The sequence below is a fragment of the Muntiacus reevesi genome, chromosome 4 (assembly GCF_963930625.1).
Source record: "Muntiacus reevesi chromosome 4, mMunRee1.1, whole genome shotgun sequence".
Classification (NCBI taxonomy): domain Eukaryota; kingdom Metazoa; phylum Chordata; class Mammalia; order Artiodactyla; family Cervidae; genus Muntiacus; species Muntiacus reevesi.
This window is the reverse complement of record NC_089252.1, coordinates 87,763,320-87,783,371: the sequence shown is the minus strand read 5'-3', so window position 1 is coordinate 87,783,371 and position 20,052 is coordinate 87,763,320. Positions and strand designations below refer to the sequence as shown.

Below are 20,052 nucleotides of genomic sequence, written 5' to 3'. Positions count from 1 at the left end.
ATGGGATGGATTTGGTCTGTGCGAGGTCTAATTTGTGGATTCCTGTCCTAAATCATTCAAGAGGGAAGGAGCCACAAAGCAGAATTTACATTGAAGGGAAGAGGATGCTGTAGTTTCAAAATCACAGCCACAGAGGGAGAAGAAGGGAGAAAGAAAGAAAACTGTGGGGACAGAGACTGAGAGTCAGGGAAATTTGGAAAGGAAAGGTGACTCTTCATTTGGTCGTGGGCAGAGGCGATGATCAGTGAGAAAAAGAGGAAGGGAGATGATTTACAGTATTTGCTGAGCTCTTAAAATGAAATGCATCAGGGACTACAATATTCAATTGATTTTCAGTTATTGGGCATACTAGGTTTTCTCCTCCCGCCCCCACCCTTTCTTTCTGTGCCACAAAGCAGAGTCTGGACCCACAAGTAGATGTGATTTTTATGGGTTGCTTCCCAATCCTGTGGGGTGGCTAACCTGCCCCCTTCTCTGTCCCCGCCATCAAAGCACTCTGATTCCTTCAGCCATCACATCCATCCACCTGGGACATGCTTTTTCACTCCAGCCTCCGTCTCCTCAATCAACTCCTGCTCATCCTTTCTTCCCAGTCTTCTGTGATCCCCACCGCCTGCTTCCTTGGCTCTTGCTGCTAAGTGCCTCCCCTGAAAGCCTGAGCCCCAGCTTTGAAATGGGCCCACTCCTGCCTGCCCCTGTTGAAAATCAGGCAACGGACAAGAAAGCACTTTGCAAACTGTAAAGCTCATATTAGTATTTGGTCCCAAAGACAGACTACTTCTGATCCTCTTCTCTGTGCCTTTTGCTCCAGGCAATACTTCCATGGGCCCCTTGAGTCAGCACTCCACACACACAGAAAATATGTTATTGGGAGGGGAATGAAATATGCTTGTGATTTAAGGATCAGCTTCACGCCAAACAGTTTAGTCAGATTTGTGTGGGAGCAGGCGCTCTGAGTTCTCTATTAAAGCCTCCTGGGGTTCCAGGTGATTATTTTACATATCAGGAAATTCTGGGCGCGCCACCCCCAATTAAAGAAGCAGATGTCTCCTCTCCGCGGCAGCTTCCAGTATGCTACCTTCTCGAGCTCAGCTCAGAGCTCCATCTGAACGTGTCTCCTATAATTTTTAACTAAAACAGCCCCCTCCGTCGACTGTAATTAAACATATACTCAGCCACCGCTAGTTTGGCATCTGCACCTGCCGCTGGGATCCCCTTTCTCCAGGCACCTGCGCTCAGCCGCGCCCTGCCGCCTGGCCCTCGCCCGTGCGCACGCGTAGTCTCACAACCCCAGACCTCGCGCCCTCGTCCGCCTCCCGTTGGCGCCGGAGGAACAGATGGAGCGATCATCCTCTTCATTCCGCCAGAAGGGCCCCGCTGCTCTGGGGGGAGTTCTGCGGTTGTAAGACACATAATTAGACACGTCAATGGACAATGCGGCGGATTAGAGGGGGTGGGCTCGCGTCACGGAGGACAGGCGTCCTCATTGATGTGCCGCACGCCGATCCCCGATCCTCAGCGCTCACACCCGCGCCCAACCCGGAGGGAGCAAGGGCCACGCGAGCGCATCCAGGGTAGCTGGCCGCCCGCCTGCTACATCGCTTTGAATTCCCGGCCCTCTTCAGCGACATCTGAATTTTCTTTATCTTTTAAAACGCTGTGCCAGAATGAGTTATGCGCAAGAGATGACCGGCTCGTTGATGGCTCACCTGTCAAGTTCCCAAGCTCCGCGGGGCAGTGGGTCCTGCAGCTCACAAGGTAGACAGACAGTGACGATCTCCACCGACAGCGCGAGTCCCCCGGGGGTGAGAAAGAGTCAAGAAAATCCCTCTGGAGTGGACACATGCTGAGACTCCCTCTCTCCTCCCACAAGGAGCCAGGTGATCTTCAGTGACTCAGGCTACCTCACCAGGCTCCATAGGGACAGCATCTAATGTTGTAAAGAGCCGGGGATGCAGAGAGGGAAAGATTCAGTTTGAAATCCAAGGCTGTCCCTTGCTGCCTGGGGGACATTAGGCAGTTCACTCAGTCTGGAGCCCTGGTCTCCTCTTCCTTATAGTAAGGGAGGTAGTCTCTACCCTACAGGCACTGTAGGGTACAGTATATTTGAGCTGAGCTCTTTTGTGAAATCAGAGGCTCACTCAGAAAACCTGTGTGTCATTTGGGTCCTGTGGGAAGCAGGAGCCAAGAGATAATTACAAGTACATCCTCCATGAAGGATAAAGAGGAGAGCAAACAGGAGTAGGAGCAGAGAACTTTAAGCAGAAAGGGGACTGACACATGTGAAAAAAAGGAGAGGAAGATTTGGTGGAGGGTTCCAGAGGGTCTGCAGCCTGAGAAGGTCTCAGAGCTATGAAGGTGAGTCCAGAGCAAAAACTGCCTGTGAGTGGAGTCCCACATTGGGCAGCAGTGGCCCGGTGCTAGCATCTGGGAATAACCTGGGACAACTGTGGCACGTTTGTGAACAGTGCTTGATCAGGAAGTGAAGGTGTGGCAGCCTGAAGCTGTCAGCTCACCATACTCCCCTGAGGGGTCTCCTTGGAGGGAGAGAACTGGTGTCAGCTGAGCTGACACCACCCCCCACCCCCCCTCGGCTATCCTGCTCCTGGGCTGGCCACTTGGCTGGGAAAAAGTCAGCTAGCACACTTCACTGGCCAGCCATGAATGATTCAGAGTTTCCCTACACTGATCCAATCAGAGTAATCCAGTGACATCGGCTAAGGATTCAGTTCAGTTCAGTCACTCACTCGTGTCCGATTCTGCGACCCCATGAACCATAGCATGCCAGGCCTCCCTATCCATCACCAACTCCTGGAGTTTACTCAGTCTCACGTCCATTGAGTTAGTGATGCCATCCAACAATCTCATCCTCTGTCTTCCCCTTCTCCTCCTGCCCTCAATCTTTCCCAGCATCAGGGTCTTTTCCAATGAGTCAGCTCTTCACATCAGGTGGCCAAAATATTGGAGTTTCAGTTTCAGCATCAGTCCTTCCAATGAACACCCCGGACTGAGCTCCTTTAGGATGGACTCGGATCTCCTTACAGTCCAAGAGACTCTCAAGAGTCTTCTCCAACACCGCAGTTCAAAAGCATCAATTCTTTGGCGCTCAGCTTTCTTTATAGTCCAACTCTCACATCCATACATGACCACTCAAAAAACCATAGCCTTGACTAGACAGACCTTTGCTGACAAAGTGATGTCTCTGCTTTTCAATATGCTGTCTAGGTTGGTCATAACTTTCCAAGGGCTAAGCATCTTTTAATTTGTTGGCTGCAATCACCATCTGCAGTGATTTTGGAGCCCCCAAAAATAACAGCCACTGTTCCCCCATCTATTTGTCATGAAGTGACGGGACCAGATGCCATGATCTTAGTTTTCTGAATGTTGAGCTTTAAGTCAACTTTTTCATTCTTCTCTTTCACTTTCATCAAGAGGCTCTTTAGTTCTTCTTCACTTTCTGCCATAAGGATGGTGTCATCTGCATATCTGAGGTTATTGATATTTCTCCTGGCAATCTTGATTCCAGCTTGTGCTTCAACCAGCCCAGCATTTCTCATGATGTACTCTGCATATAAGTTAAATAATCAGGGTGACAATATACAGCCTTGACATACTCCTTTTCCTATTTGGAACCAGTCTGTTGTTCCATGTCCAGTTCTTCCCTACCCCACCACAGTTTTCTTGCTTCTTTCTCATCTTAATTTTACACAAGTCTGAATACAGAGCTCAAGAACCCACTGTTCCTGAGTACAGCCTGGTAGAAACGCCTCTTCTCTGCTCCAATTCCTTTGGCTTTACTTGTTTTCCAGACTCTTCCAGCAGGATTGGCCCTGATTCAGTGGGAGTTCAGAGGAGCAAAACTATTTCCAGCCAGGAAGAATGAAGGGTGGCCTCCTGGAAGAGGTGGCATTTGCATGGGGCCTTGAAGGATGGGTAAAATGCAAATCTGGGCAAAGTCACAGGGAAAAGAGAAAGCAGTATGCAAGCAAACAGGTGGAGGTGGGAAAACACAGTATGTACAGAGACATAAAGACAGTAAACTGTACAGTTGGTAAGGCTCCATGGGAGCCCCTGGGCTGCAACATGGCTCTTCTTTTCCAGGCATCTCTAGGCTGGTGGTCAAACTGTTGGAGCTTCAGGCCAGATGGACTATAGACAGGGCTCTCAAGTTGCTCGGCTGTTCCTGCTGCTGCTGCTTCTGAATGTTCACTCTAGCAAGAGCAGCTGGGTAAGGTCGCGCTGGAATAACTTAAGAGGCAACATCCTATCACTTTGAATACTTAAAATACCAGAGGCAGAGCCTTCAGCATGTGATCCTAGCTAGGACTGAGGCTCGCATGGCCAAACTGCTGCTTCCAGTATGTTTTGAGGGGAAAGGAAAGCGGATACACGTAGCCAGATTCTTCCAGGAGGTACATCCTTTTGTTGGTTTTTTTTTCCAAGTGCTCAGGCATCCGCTTTCACATTCATCATTTTCCTCCAGCTTATCTTCTCATGACTTTGGAGAGAAGTCTTCCTTATCTAGGAAACAAATGGCCTTCACAGAGAGCTCAAAACACCCAAGTCATTTATCTGTTTGACATGTGTTTCCCTGTTTGTTTTCTCCAGCCTTGAGACAAGAGTTGTGTCAACTGTGGATGTCTGTGCCCCAGTCACTGGAGAGGCATGAATCAATTTCCAGCTGCATTTATCACTCACTGCCTTAAATCAAGTCTAATCAATGCTTCCTTCATTTGGTATGGATTGAAACTATATATAATACACTCAGAAAATGGGCGGGAAAGGCAGCAGCCGATCACCAACAAAAACTGTCAGGGACTTAGATGGAATGATGTTAAGGAAACATTTGCAATCTTTGATTTGCTTTCATGGAGACGCCTGACCAAACAGTCACAGAGATTTGTGTTTATGATGCTTTAACTTCAATCTACCTGACAGGCAATGACATTACATGACGGATCATTTTATACCAGAGGATGTCTGCATCTTCAAAGATTTTATAATTAATACATTCTGAAGAGTTGGAATATTTCTGATAGCGCAACAACTATAAAGTTGCCAAGAGTTTCCTTTCTATTATTGTCTTTCATTCATTTCCATTTCTTTTAAAGGTAGCTCTTTTGTCATCATTGACTATATGGGTCAATCTCTAGTCACAAGATAGAAAATAAAAATCCCCTATAACAAAAGAGATATCTAGGAGCCCTCTCTAATTTAGAATTTTATAAAGTCTTACGGCTGAGAAAACTTGACCCTTTCTCTCCTATGCCCAATCCTTGGTAACAGAATTTGATCCATGCATCCAAAATGGATTTTTCACTAGCAGGTGTGAAAACCACCCCCCAGCTGTTCAACCAATTTAGAATGTGGTAGGGAGCAGCCCTGTCTCATTTGTAAATTAATCCCATGCCAGTGAAAGATGATATCAGCATAGTCCCTGGCACCTTAAACAGATCATGCCCACAGCAAGTCCCCACATTGTTCTTCAAGGATAATGGGAGAAGAGACAGAACATAGAAAAATGGGTCAATAATTCCAACCAGATGAGGCAGTGCTGTGATTCACTGATACAATTAATATTTCTATCTAATCTGCTGAACTGTACAGATTTTTACCACGAGCACACCTCGGACGTGATTAAGAGAGCTCTCATTTTCCAAGTGCTGGCTCCCCCAGTGGCTTGTTGTCAGGTCGCTGAAAAGAGCCCTGTGCAGCTCTGGGAAGTGTGACAGTAATAATAAACCCTTGTGCTGGTTTAATACTTTCTAGTTTATAGAGTGTTTTGAATATACAGTCTCCTCATCCTGTAAGGTGAGCAAGAAAAGTAGTTGTATTCCTTTTTCCAAGAGACTTCCCTGGTGGCTCAGAGGATAAAGCATCTGCCTGTGATGCGGGAGACCCGGGTTCGATTCCCTGGGTCGGGAAGATCCCCTGGTGGAGGAAATGGCAACCCACTCCAATACTCTTGCTTGGAAAATCCCATGGATGGAGAAGCCTGGTGCAGGCTACAGTCCATGGGTCGAAAAGAAACGGACACAACTGAGCGACTTCACTTTCACTTTACAAGAGGAAGACAGAGGTTTCGAGGTTGGCGTACCCCTGTTGGGCTGCTCACACCTGAACTGTGTCTCTAGGACTCAATGCCTCATCTCCTCAGCCCTGTCACCGCGGTTCTTGACACTAAGCTGCAGCTAGTCAGCTGCTAAATATTCCTCTTTGTGCTTTCCCTAACTTTTTTTCACCATCACCCGGGGTTCTTGGGAATGCACATGATTATAAGAGATCCCTCGAGTTGCCTACCAATTATCTAGTTAAAAAAGATACATTAAAAGCAGCATTTTGGCTGTTTTGTGTTATAGATACAGTATAGCACTCTTAACTCATCTTAAAGGCAGGGTAATATAATAAAGTTTTAACCCTCAGCAAACAAAGACAGGGTAAAAGAAACGCTGCAGACATGGAATCTAAAATTAAAGTACTCACTCTCTTTGTCTTTCCAATGCATGAGACTTGTATGGTGAGTTTCTTTGCTTTGAGGATGTCCAGAAAGGATCACATTTGCCCATCCTCTGAGTAAGGAAGTCACAGATTTTTCTACCCAAGGTGAGTCTCACCAAAGTAGATCCTCTTTAGATTCCTAAGTAAGGACAGAAGTTGATGGAAAGAGAAACTTCCACAGCTTTAAATTTTTAGACAAGAGTGGATTTGCTCAACTTGACATTAGTAGTAGTAAATGAGAGGAATAACAGATAATGCGTTTTCAAACTGGCCTCAGGTCATGTGCTACTGAGGAGAAATGCATTTTCAATGGTCATAGGGATTTTGAAGCTCTCTGGGGAGCCTGAGAAAAGTCTTGAACACATTCTAACAAAGCTGTTACAGTGTTCAGGAGTTAACGTGCGTGTCAAATGGCACAGTCACCCCAACTATCCTGTTAATACAAACTGGAATTTACAGTGGAAATACAAATACTCGCAACCTACAGAGAAGTAGAATAAAAGGGATCATACCCTTTCCTGAAATAAAAATGCTACTGAGATTAATACATATCAGATTGCATTTCATTTCCTCCCCAAAGCAAATTGGTTTATTTCATTTGTTCATTCATTCAGCAAGTATTTATGGTGCGCTGAGAATATGGGCTGATGGTTCAGTAGTAATAAGACACGACACAGACATCATTCCCAAGGAACTTACACTCAAGTGAGGAAATTCACATATAAAATATTAATGGAAGTGTATGTTTCTAAGCAAGATGGAGTAACAGGGACTAGGTTTAACCTCCCCCCTTCTGATATAGCCAAAAAAGAAAACCAGAGATAATACATGAAACAATGTGGTTTTTAAGATATCGGACATCAGGCAATGAAAGACAGTGATCCTGAGGAATGGAAACCAAACCCTAGGAGGGTGAGAGGGCCTCACCTACTGTCCCAGATGATTGTCCAGGCTGCACAGGGAGGGGCAACCCAGAGAGAACCCAGTGGACTCTGGAGTTCGGGAGACAGAGCTGGGGGCCTGGGGGGTCAGAGTGTATAAGACAGAGTACGGGAAAGGTGAGAGCTGTGGAGAACACCAGATACCAGGAGAGGGTCAACTGCTCACCGAGGAGAGCCTGCAAATGAGGCTGGGAAAGAGCCATGCGAAAGGACTAGAGGGACCAGTATTCACACAGGTGTCTGTTTTCATCAGCCGGACTGGAGAAAACATAATCCCTGGGGCATGGGAAAATCTTTCCTTAGGACTGGGAAATTGTTTGTCCTAGATGGAGCACTGTTTCAGACCTACCTAACAAACTAAAAAGCAAGACCCACAAGGATCAAAACTATTTCCAAACAAAAGCTAAAGAATACTTATGAGAATACATATAACCAGCACCCAATGAAGTAAAATTCACAATGTTTATCCAAACAAAGATTATCAGGCATGCAAGGATGACTCATTTAAGGATTTGTATTTAGAATTTATAAAGAATTCTGCAAACTCAGAAATAAGAAAAGCAACCCAGGTCAAAAATAACTGGCAAGAGATTTGAACAGACACTTCACCAAAGATACATGGATGACAAACACACATGTGAAAAGATGCTCAACATAAGAAGTCTTAAAATGCAAAATAAAATCACAATGAGATACCACTTCACACTTATTAAAATGGCAAAAATGGACCACAACAAGTGATGATACCAAGTGATGACAAGAATGAGAAAGAAGCAGAGCTCTCACAGGCTGCTAGTGGGCGTGTAAAATGGTACAGTCACTGTGGAAAACAGTTTGGCAGCTTCTTACACTGTTAAACATACACCTACCATACGGCTCCATCATTCCACTCCTAGATATTTACCTAAGAGAAATAAAAGCATATGTCCACACAAAGACTTGCACACAAATGTTCATAAGAGCTTTATTTGGAACAGCCAAAAGCTGGAAACAACCCAAATGTCCATTCAATGAAATACTACTCAGATATGGGAAAAAAACCAACAAATCCTCGATACATGCTACATTGATGAATCTCAAAATAATTATGCTGCATGAAATAAGCCTGATAATATTAATTACAGTTTGCTTTAGAACTTTGTTCTTAAAGGTACAATAAGAAAACCAACTGGTGTCAATGTTAGCTCACAAACAATGTTGTATATACCAAGGAAAAGTACAAAGTGAAAATGAAGAATTTTAATTCAGTCAATAAAACCAAATCTGACATAATTCTCAATAACAAATGAGACCACTCAAGAGTCGATCCTCAGGTGTCTGCCGGCTTTCTCTCTCCAGCACACTGCCCTGCGGTCCAGCAGCAGAGTCTTTGGGCTCAGAAATCTGAACTGAAGTCTCCAGTTGTTCTCCGAGCTCCTGGATCAGAGGCCCAAATGCTCTGGGAGCCCGGGGGGAGGCCAGCGGCTGTCCTCGACCATCACCAGACTCCAGGAAAGTGGTGCTTTTGCACATCCCACCATCGTTAAGAAGCAGGGCCATGCTGCTTTCTTCAACAAAGGGACTGAGCAAGGAACACCCTGTCTCAGATTCACCACCTCCGGGCTCCTCTTGTTCCGAGTCTGACTCCTCAGTCTCAGGTGATGCACTGCCCTCTGATTCCTCTGAACTACTCGTCTCAGAGCTGGAGGAAGGCATCTGCTGCCCGGAAGTGGAATGGACTCCTGCTTTTGATGTGGTTTCTTCCTCCTGGACCAGAAAAGCTGCTGCCTCCAGCTCCTCCAGTTCTAACCCCAGCTGGGCCTTGGTCAGGGATGCTTTCTTTAAGGCTTCTGCAAGAGCTGCCAACTTTTTGGACCTTGAAAACCATTTTAAGAACAATTATTAGGACTATTCATTAACTGGCCTGGGGATAACAGGGTCCACAGCTTAAAGAGATGACAAAATAAAGTTGGATCCATACTTCACATGGCACAGAGGATGAAACCCCAAATAGATCAAGGATACAGATGGAAAAAAGTATTACAAGTATTACAAGGAAATGAAGGAGATTTCCTTTATGACCCCAGAATGAAGAAGGCCTTCCTATGATCAAAATCTAGAAGCCACAAAAGAAAGGCAAAGACTGATAAATTCAACTAATAAAAATAAGATCATTTCTGAAGGGTTAAAAAAAAAAGCCATAAGAAAAGTCAAAAGGCTAATGCAAAATTGAGAAAAGTATTTGTGATTTATATCATAAAACAAGGCCTAATTCCCCTAATAGAGTTCTTAAAAATAGAGATAACAATCCATGAGGAAAATGGGCAAAAGATACAAGCAGACAATTCTCACAAAAAGAAATAGAAATGACTCTGAAAATATATGAAAAGATGTTCAACAACTTCAGTCAAATAAAAGAAATACAAATTAAAGTCATGCTGAGATATATTTTCATTTATCAGATTGGCAAAAATCCAAACATTTGGTAACACTGCCAGCAAGGCTGTGGATGAAAGGCGCTTTCATTCACTGGTGGTGAGAGAGTAAACAGCTATAATCCCGATGCAGGAGAACCTGGCAATAACTTTCAAAATGGAAAATGTACATACCCTTGACCCAGCAAAACCACATCTGGAAATTAAACACATATGCTACAGGACACGGTAATATTTACTGCGGCATTGTTTCTAATACTCCAAAATAAGAAATACCCAAATGTCCACCAACACGGGACTGGTTAGATCAGTTGTGGAACAGCCACAGGAAGGAATAGTCAATGGTGACGTAATGCAGAAGGCTCTCCAGGGACTAACCCAGACATACTGTTTAACAATGACAAAAGGCTTTCTGTATGTATATGCTGCTTTCTATGTTAAACACACGAAAAAAGTAAAGAAGCAAAAACATATTTGAAGTTGCTTGTACACTTAACCATGAACTCTGGAGAGCTACAGAAAACACTAATATTTATGTAGAGGGGGCACTGCAGGAGCTGGAAAGATGAAGGATCATCATGAAAGGGAGACTTTTCATAAATATGGTTTATTTTTAAACTTATGGGAATGGAATACCTATTCAAAATTCTTAACTAGAAAAGAAAAGAAAAGCAGAATAAGAGCAACACAGAGTGCTTTTTAACTGAAAACCATCTCATGCTATTTCAGAGGATATTTTTGCTAAATTTATAACATTACATGATAAACACTATACTGAACAGATAAACTTTTTCATTAACTCAGATGCATTTTTGTTTTGTTTTTTGAAGCAATGTAAGGCATACTGCAGTTTTCCATAAAAGATGTCTTTGCTGTTCCATGGAGGAAAATCCGGTGTGACAAGTGAAAAAAGGTAGCAGTGAGTGAAAACGTAAGTGTGCTGATGTGGCTTCTGTGTTTCTCTGGCTCCAAAGATTAAATGAGTGGCTGGAGACAAACTGAATGAGTTGAGTTCACAGGATAAATTCATTCGTCAAAGCGCAGTCCACCCCAAAATACTGGGGACTAGAGGCTTCATTTCAATAGAGTGATGGATGGGGATTTTCACCTAAGTGCCTGGATATAACTGAGACCCCTTTGTCTCAAAATATTTGGCATAACAAAAGATTCCTGCAGGGATGCTTCCCCTACCCCCAGCCCCAGGTCTGGAGAATGTAATCAGGACCCAAAGTTCCACTGCAGTCAGTGTCCAAGGTTGGGTGGGACGAGGACAATGGCTGTCATGGATGTGCAATTTTCTCTTAAACGAGGAAAACCCTGTGTTTAGGTGCTGAAATTGCTGGAGCTTAGAAAAGGAAAGATGGCCTGCGGTTGAAAGGAAAGCTTGGGGAGATCCACTGGAGTTGGTAGATGATCTACCAAAGGGCTGTAACTCTGGGTAAGTTCTGGTGGGTTTGAGACATCTTTAAAAGCACAGTTGTAAAATAAGATGTTTCCAATAGAATCTACATCCATGTCCAAGACAGTTGTGGATGATATACATATTATATTTTGAAGCCTTGGCTACCAGTTGCCAAGGATCTGGTCAGAGCTGGTGGACCAGTTTAAAACCTCCCTGCCGCAAGCCTCTGCCAGCCTAAGGAGTAGCTCACTGTCACCTTTTTCACTAAAAAAAAGGTCCTCTCTGGGTAATGACACACAGCCTTAAGAGATAAAGAGCCATGAACTTGGGAAAGAAGAAAATGCTTCTTATTAAATTATAATATCCAAAATAAAAAATTTAAATAAAAGCCCTTACACTCCAGTGACTACACATCTCACATTTTTAACACCCATAATAAACACTTTTGACAATATATGAAGGATAACGTTCCACAAACATTGTTGTACTTGCTCCTATGACAATCCTGTGAATCAGCTTCATTTTTATCCCCACATGACAGATGGCAAAATAGAAGTTTGGAGGAATTGAGAGGCCATCTAAAGTTTGCCCCGCTGAGCGGGGGGGCGGGGTGCCAGTAAGGAGCGGAAGCCCACATCCTCTGAGCTCTAGCACTCTCTGCCACCACATGGCCTCTCAGGACTACTCGGGCTCTGAAAAGGTTCCCATGATTCCTTCCCAATTTGATGCCACTCAACCCCTTCCCAAGGAGCAAGTTCTCACTTGCATAAGGCCCAGAATTCTCCATAGAAACTGTGACGGGTCTCTTTTTAGCTCAGCAGTCTTAAAGTATACATCTAAGCTTTACCTACAAGGACTGCAGGATCTGAGGGGAAAAAATGTGGATTATTTCTGTGAATATTAGTGAATACCACAGATATATCTACTCAAGCTAAAACTGATTGGATCTTTATTATTGTCTATTATAAAAATATTACATCTGTCACTTATAACTATATAAATTTGGAATTCTAAAGTTCCTCACCTGTAATTTTGGCTCTTTTCAGAAAGCATCCCTCACAATACTGGGACTAAGAAGTGTCAACTTTAACAGGCAGGAAAGTGGCAAAGATGAGCCAAGTGATCTTTGCCTGTTACCAGCTGAGGTAACTTCCTATCCTTCAGGGAAAAGTTTGTTTCTCAGTTTTAGTAGTATATTATTTCTAAAATGATCCATTATATAATGTGTATTTAAAAATGGATCATATGTGGATTTATTTTTTTATTCCTTACCACCCTGATTCATCTTTATTTTTTATTATCCCCCTTTTACTACCTCAAGCTATCTAGTTTCTCAAATTTATATTAAACTTCTGATAGAAACTTAACAGAATAAGCATTTTGAACTCTCATAGAATGCTAGGAAGAAAAAAAAAACTAATTCAAATTTCAAAATATCATTGGTATAGAATATGACTCAACTAATCTGAGAAATCAAAGTCGGGTTTGTTTCTGTTCAATTATTTTACACAGATGATTTAGCAGTCACTGTTCACAGAAAAGGAAATTATTCCTTTGGAGAAAAAACGGAGCCATGAGAGAGTCACCTTCGCTCTTTTCAAACATCGGCACAAGTGGAGCTGGTCCTAAGGTCTGCCACTCCTTGTAAACTCTACAATCTAACTGTAATGGCCTTGCCATTTCAGAAAGCACCTCATTTAACGTAGTTAGTGGCTTTTCACTGTCACACTCAAAACAGACCAGGCTAGGTCAAGTCAAAAAGCCTTGTCAAATGACATTATTAGTTAGACAGAGTTCTTATAAAAACCAGGTACATGTGGATATACTCAACCGACACATATGTTGAGTTACTAGTTGTACTTATAGTGTATATTTTACATCTAAGTGAAGAATACCTATCTGTTAAGATGTATTAATTATGGAGTGGAGAGATTCAGCATTTAAAAGATACATGATAGATCAAACTAATGTCATATTTTAATAAAATTACACTCAATGCAGGTTTTTCTCAGAAAATTTTTGGAAATGTAATCCTGCCATATAACTTAAAAAAAAAAAAAAAAAAACCTTCCATTCTGTTTATACATGTGAAATAATATCCTATTTGGAGAAATTTTTTTAAATTAAAGACTGACAAGCTACAGTAAATCCAACTACCAATGAAGAGTAATAATAACAGCTAAGGGTGCATGCCTTTACTATGGCTAAGATGATATAAAATTTCCTCAATTATTTTATATTTGGCAACTGACTTTAGGGGGGGGGCAAAAAGGGAACCATAACTTTATGAAACCACCAAAACAAAGTGCAAAAGGAACCCTGAAATGTAGGCAAAAGAAAACTGGGTATAAATAGAAAGCATACATCCTGTTTCTTGCTGTAGAATTTTGTCTCAAACTATCAATCAACTTTTCACCACTTCCTGCAATAGCAGGTCTACTATAAATCTCATAGTAACTGACTAGGTTTCATTTCCTCTGCCAAAACCTGCTAGCCTGCCAGCCATGACATACTGACACTAGAGCCAGCAACTGATAATGTAGGACAGGACTCCAGTGAGGCCACTCCAGACACATTTCATACTAGATGATGAATACAGTGACTTGGCTTTTAATTTCAAAGGACACACACACACCCCACCCCCACCCCCACCCCCACCCCCTCAGACTCTTTCTGGGAACAAACCGTATATCAACATTCTTTTTAAAAGACAATGATGACAATGACATATAATCATAATTCCTCTACTGAAAAGAACCAGTTCCAAACTTCAAACTCCCCTGCCTAATATACATTTATGCAACCTGATCTAAATAAAAGGTAATGCATTAGCTTTAGGTAGAAGTTGCTGCTGAAACTCATCTCTGAGAACAGGCATGAAAGACAAATACCAGTTCATGCACAAATGAACACAGAACTAACTGCCTGCCCTGACTCTGTAAGAATGAAAAGCATTTCCAGCTCAGTCATTAGCAGAAACAACTGATCTCTTTGAACAAGAAAATACCAATTTAATACAGAAAATACTGCAAGATAAGAGTTATTTAGGCCTCACTGAGTATGGACCAATTTAATATTTTTTCATCCTATTTTCAACTTGACTTAATACCCTTCTCTGGGTCTGCATTATGAAAAACAATACCTAGTCCATGGGTCATTAGATCAATTTTCCCCAAAACTCCTTCTATTAGTTACTAGTAACCATCATAACAAACTACTACTGGCTGGCTTAAAACAATAGAAATTTATCCTCTCATAGTTCTAGAGGCCAGAAGTCCAAAATCAAGGTATCAGCAGGGTTGCTTCCTTCTGAAGGCTCTGAGGGGAGAATCTGTTTCATGCCTTTCTCGTAGCTTCTGGTGTTGCCAGGAATCCTTGGCTTGTAGATATATCACCCTAAGCTCTGCTTCTGTCACCACCTGGCGTTCTCTCTGCGTGTTTCTTCACAAGGCTGTCTTCCATCTGGATGTGTCTCTATGTCTCTTCTCCTCATAAGAATACCAGTCATACTAGATCAAGGGCTCATTCTACACCAATATGACCTTATCTTAACAATTAATTACATCTACAAGAACCCTATTTCCAAAGTCATGTTCTAGGGTTCTGAGAAGATATGAATTAAGGAGAGGCACTATCCAACGATGCAGTCTGTCTTCTAGCCTCTGCCTCACCCCCAATTCATGTCTGTCCCACATACAATATATATTCACTCATCTGAATACTCCCAAAGTCTCAATCCATTCCAACATCAATTTTAGGTCCAAACTTTCGTCTAACTCTCATCTCAAACAGGTTGAGGTGGAACTCTGGGTATACTCTATCCTGGGGTAACATTTCTCTGTCCACAGACCTGTGACTAAAGAACAAGTTATCTGTTTCCAAAACACAACGGTTGTACAAGTGTTTAAAAAAAAAAAATTTCCATTTCAGAAGGGAAAAAATGAAATGGATTAAAAAAAATGTTAACCAATCTAAAGGAAGTTCACAATGCAGTAGGTCAAATTCCATCAGTTTTGAAGCCTGAGAATAATCCTCTGTGGCTTGATGCTGTGTCCTCTGGGCCCACCCACTAGGGTGGAAGCTCCACCTACTCTGGCCTCTGAATTCCTGGTTCTGCCCTCAGACCCATTCTCCCTTCATTTCATCCTATCTCTGCCCTTCTCAGTCCAGGCTGGTTGTTTCTCTGCTGCTGTAACATTCTCAAAAACCTTGTCAGTCTTCTGTGAAAGTCAAGGGGATGCACACCATTAGACAAGAGAATTCTCCACATGTCCCTCCTGGATGAGCCCACCTCCATTCCTGACTTGTGCCAGATGGCTGAGCGGATCCAAAATCCATATGCTTAATCTCTTTAGCCAAAGGCTGTCCACCCATACCCGTGGCCCCAATTCCAGAGCACAGTTATGTGAACAAACTCATGATGATGATGAGTGCATGCTCAGTCCTTTCTGACTCTTTGCTATAGCCTGCCAGTCTCCTCTGTCCATGGCATTTTCTAGGCAAGAATACTGGAGTGGGTTGCCATTTCCTCCTCCAGGGTATCTGACCCAGGGATCCAACCTGCATCTCCTGTGTCTCCTGCATGGCAGGCAGATTCTTTACCCACTGAGCACTGGGGAAGTGTGGACAGGCTGGGAAATTTCCAAATCATCAAGTGCTGACCCCTTTGTACTCAATAATTTCTTCCTCAATTTCTTTGCCTTCTCTCATTCACTCTAGTTAACAAGGAGAAACCAGGCTGCACCTTTAACCCTGGGGAAATCTCTCCAGCTAAATACCCAAGTTCTACTCTCCACACTGAGTGACTGGCTGACACAGCACAACCAGGTTCTCCACCCTTGTAACAAGGGTCACTGTTCCTCCAGTTTGCAATAACAAGTTCTTTTCCATCTGGGATCTCACTAGAAGTACCTTTCACATTCCTGTTTCTAGCACCATTCTACAGGTGATAGATAATATGCAAATGTTTTTCTAAGACTACAGAAGCTTTCTCTGTAGCTCTCCTCACTTCTTTCTAAGCCTTTGCAAGATTCACCTTTAATGTTCATATTTCTACTACGTTATCTCTTTAAGTAATCTAAGATTCTTCCATCATGCACACATTCCCAAACTCTTCCAGCCTCTACTGATGACCTAACCCCAAAGCCACTCCCACAATTTCAGGTATCTGTTACAGTAACACCCCACTCACGGTATGAAAATCTGTATTAATTTCCTACAGCTGCCATAACAAACCATCAAAATGTGGTGGCTTAAAACAACAGAAATTTATCCTTTCACAGTTCTAGAGGCTAGAAATCCAAAATCAAGGTGCTGCAGGGTTGATTCCTTCTGCAAGCTCCAATGGAACAATCTGTTCCATGACTTTCTCTTAGCCTCTGGTGTTGCCAGGAATCCCTGGCGTTCCTTGGCTTGTAGACACATCATTCTATGCTCTGTCACCATATAGGTTTCCTCACAAGGCTGTCTTCCTTCTGAATGTATATCTGTGACTTTTTTTCTCCTTATGAGGGTACAAGTCATACTGGATCAAAGGGCCATCCTACTCCAGCATGACCTCCTCTTAACAACTAACTACATCTGCAACAACCCTATCTCCAAATAAGGTCACCTTCTTAGGTTTGGGGAGGACATGAAGTTTGAAAGAGAGTGGAGATGCTCATTAATGGAAGATAATTAAGATGAAACAAGAACACTTAAAGTCAATCAACATAAAATAGAAGTCAAAATTTAATAGTAAAAAGTGATTTTTAAAAGGTGAAGATTTCACCTTGAGACAAAATGACAAACTACCCAAATAAGTTTAGAAAGTATTTAACAATATTCATATGTAGGTTATAATTACAACTAGGCACTAACTCTCAAAATAAAGAATGAGCCAAATATTAATTGTATTTGTAACTGTTCTAAGAATATTCTATTATAGTACTGTATGACACTTCACGTTGGTCTTTTAGAGCAGAATCATAAGATAGTTTTTATAAATAATCATGATGGCATCATGAGTTCAAGGGCCTCTCAATCATGTGATACTCAAATCAATGCTTTAACAGTCAAAATAAAGACTTTCAACTTGTCACTATTATTGTAGAATTTTCTGCTTCAGTTGTTAATAATCCCACACATTCAAGCCTCACTGTCAGCGGTTCTATGTGTGGTTCAAATCCAGCTTCTATATTACTTCCTCTGCCTTTGTGAAATCCTTGTCCTTTTCTCAATCTGCAGTTTATTTGTACTACATAATATCAACCATCATCGCGAAGGCCCGCAGCGGGTGTTGACGCGATGTGATTTCTGCCCAGTGCTCTGAATGTCCAAGTGAAGAAATTCAATGAAGCACGGGTAAATGGCGGGAGTAACTATGACTCTCTTAAGGTAGCCAAATGCCTCATCATCTAATTAGTGACGCGCATGAATGGATGAACGAGATTCCCACTGTCCCTACCTACTATCCAGCGAAACCACAACCAAGGGAACGGGCTTGGCGGAATCAGCCAGGAAAGAAGACCCTGTTGAGCTTGACTTTAGTCTGGCACGGTGAAGAGACATGAGAGGTGTAGAATAAGTGAGCGGGCCCCCGCCGCCCCATTTTCCTTGAGGGGGCGGGGCGGGGTCCGCCAGCCTTGCGGCTGCAGGTGAAACACCACTACTCAAAAAAAAAAAAAAAAAAAAAACACAATCATCATCAAGAGGTTAAAGAAAAAAAATACTGGCAGGATGAGTAGGGGGGAGACGCTAGGAAGGAGAGTGATATACTAGGATGGGAATTAAATTTATTAAATGGTTTGATCAATAGTGTGTATTTTTGTGTGCTATCACCAGTTCTCTTCAATTTTCTAAGTGTGGAAACTCTAATTATGACTATTCAAAAAGAATGACCCCCTCATGATACATATGTGGTGTACTACATACACAAACAACCCCACCCCCCCACACACAAACATTTTTAGAGCAAAGTAAAAGAGTTTACATTTTAAAAATTTATATGGCAATTATACATACTGAAGTACAGTTAGTAGGTAAATGAAGTAGGTGAATGAAGGTTTACCCAAATCCAGAGAAGCTATCGTTCGCTTTACTACTGGCATCCATCTAAGAAGCGAACAATGAGGATGACAAATAGATTAAGAAGGACGCAATGTCCACAGTTTGAGAGAAATGCACTGCATCCTGTCCTTGAAACCATTTTGCATTTATGCCAGACTGAATCAAATAGTAGAGACGGAAATGTTAAGTGTCATAAATTTGCCACATTTCCCTCTATGCCCCCCACACCCCAGCAGAACTGTGTTAGGGAAATGTGCTTCATTGTAATCCCCAAAGCTAGAATTCAGAGTCAATTTCAAAACTGGCCCCATGAAATTTTTGGAACTGTGCCAAGTCAAAAGGTCTCCCTTTCTACACCAGCAGTTGTGAAGTCCCAATCTGTGATCCACCTGCATGATAGAGCAATCCAGTGACTCCTTCTCGCCTCTCCACTTCCATTTAGGTCTTTACCTTACCCCCGCTTCTTTTACCCCAACCCTAATCAGCTCATCTTGTTTATTCAAACAAGAAAGATGCTTTAAATAATTTCTGGTACAAGGCAGGAAATAAATATGTAATCTATCAGTGAACCCAAACAACTGGTTAAGTAAAACAAAAAACAACAACAACAAAAGACTTTTGTAGGGTAGAAAAGGATATGGGAAAATGGGGTGGAAACAGATCTCTTCCATCCATTTTTTTCTCTAAAAGTATTCCATGAAGCAAGACATCTGGGCGTATGTCAGACTTGTACAATTCTGACAATATTTCTACCTTTCATCTGTGTGAAAGGGGCAGAGCATACTGTTCAACCACAGAGGTGTAGTATTTTGACCTACTAACTGTTCAGATGAAATGGCTATTTGGATTCCATTAAACTAAGTAGAGGTCAATAAACTAAAGGGAGAAGGCACTAAGAAGGTGGTAACAGAAGGAAGGTGTTCTGGTTGAAGTGTATCCCCCACAAAGATATGTTCAAGTCCTCACCCCCAGAACCTGTCAGTATGACCTCAGTTTGGGAAACAGGGTCTTTACAAATGTCATAAAGTCAAGATGAGGTCATACTGTGTTAGGGTGAGCCCTAAATCCAATCACTTAAGTGGGGACTAGTGTCCTTATAAGAACATCATATAAAGACACGAGGAACACTAATGGTTTATGATGTCTATCTTCTTTGTGAATTGTACCATTTATTATCAAAAAAATTCATCTTTGTTTCATTTAAAATAAATAAATATTAAAAAAAGAGACAACGATACAGAGAAGACCCTTTGATAATAGTGTCAGAGACTGAAGTGCTGTGTCTACAAGCCAAGCAAGGACTGTCAAGGACGGCTGGTAGTTAGGATCTCGAGAGAGCCATGGGACAACTCTCTCTCAAGCCTGTAGAAAGAACCAACCCTGCTGAACCATTGATTTTAGACTTATGGCCTCCAAAACTGTGAGGGAATAAATTTCTGCTCTTTTAAGCTTCAGTCATCTGTTATCACAGCCCAAGGGAACTAATACAGAGATGTATACAGGGATCAAGATCTTTAGAGCCAAAAAGAAATCAGAAGGCACCTCATACAAGTTCCTGATTTTACAAATGAAATAAATGATACCACCAAGAATATCAACAGCAGCAAGACACAGAAGTTTCCTTCACATAATAAAATGCAGTGAATGATCAGTCTGTTTCTAGTTTCTGAGTCTAAAATGCTATGCTTTGACACTTCTACATTAATGACCAAGATGTTCCCCTGTTTAAAACCTGCAATGGGTTCCCAGA

At 42.3% G+C, this 20,052-nt stretch overlaps 1 protein-coding gene across 1 annotated transcript in view; it reads right to left on the bottom strand.

Annotated features, from left to right (window-relative positions):
- Positions 1-8,378: 8,378 nt before the first annotated feature.
- Positions 8,379-20,052, bottom strand: part of SHQ1 (SHQ1, H/ACA ribonucleoprotein assembly factor) — a 99,094-nt gene continuing 87,420 nt past the window's right edge. Inside the window, exon 11 of the mRNA XM_065935287.1 lies at positions 8,379-9,294. Within this exon, the coding sequence (XP_065791359.1) occupies positions 8,715-9,294 (580 nt within the window). The 3' untranslated portion in view covers positions 8,379-8,714. The remainder of the gene's footprint in view (positions 9,295-20,052) is intronic.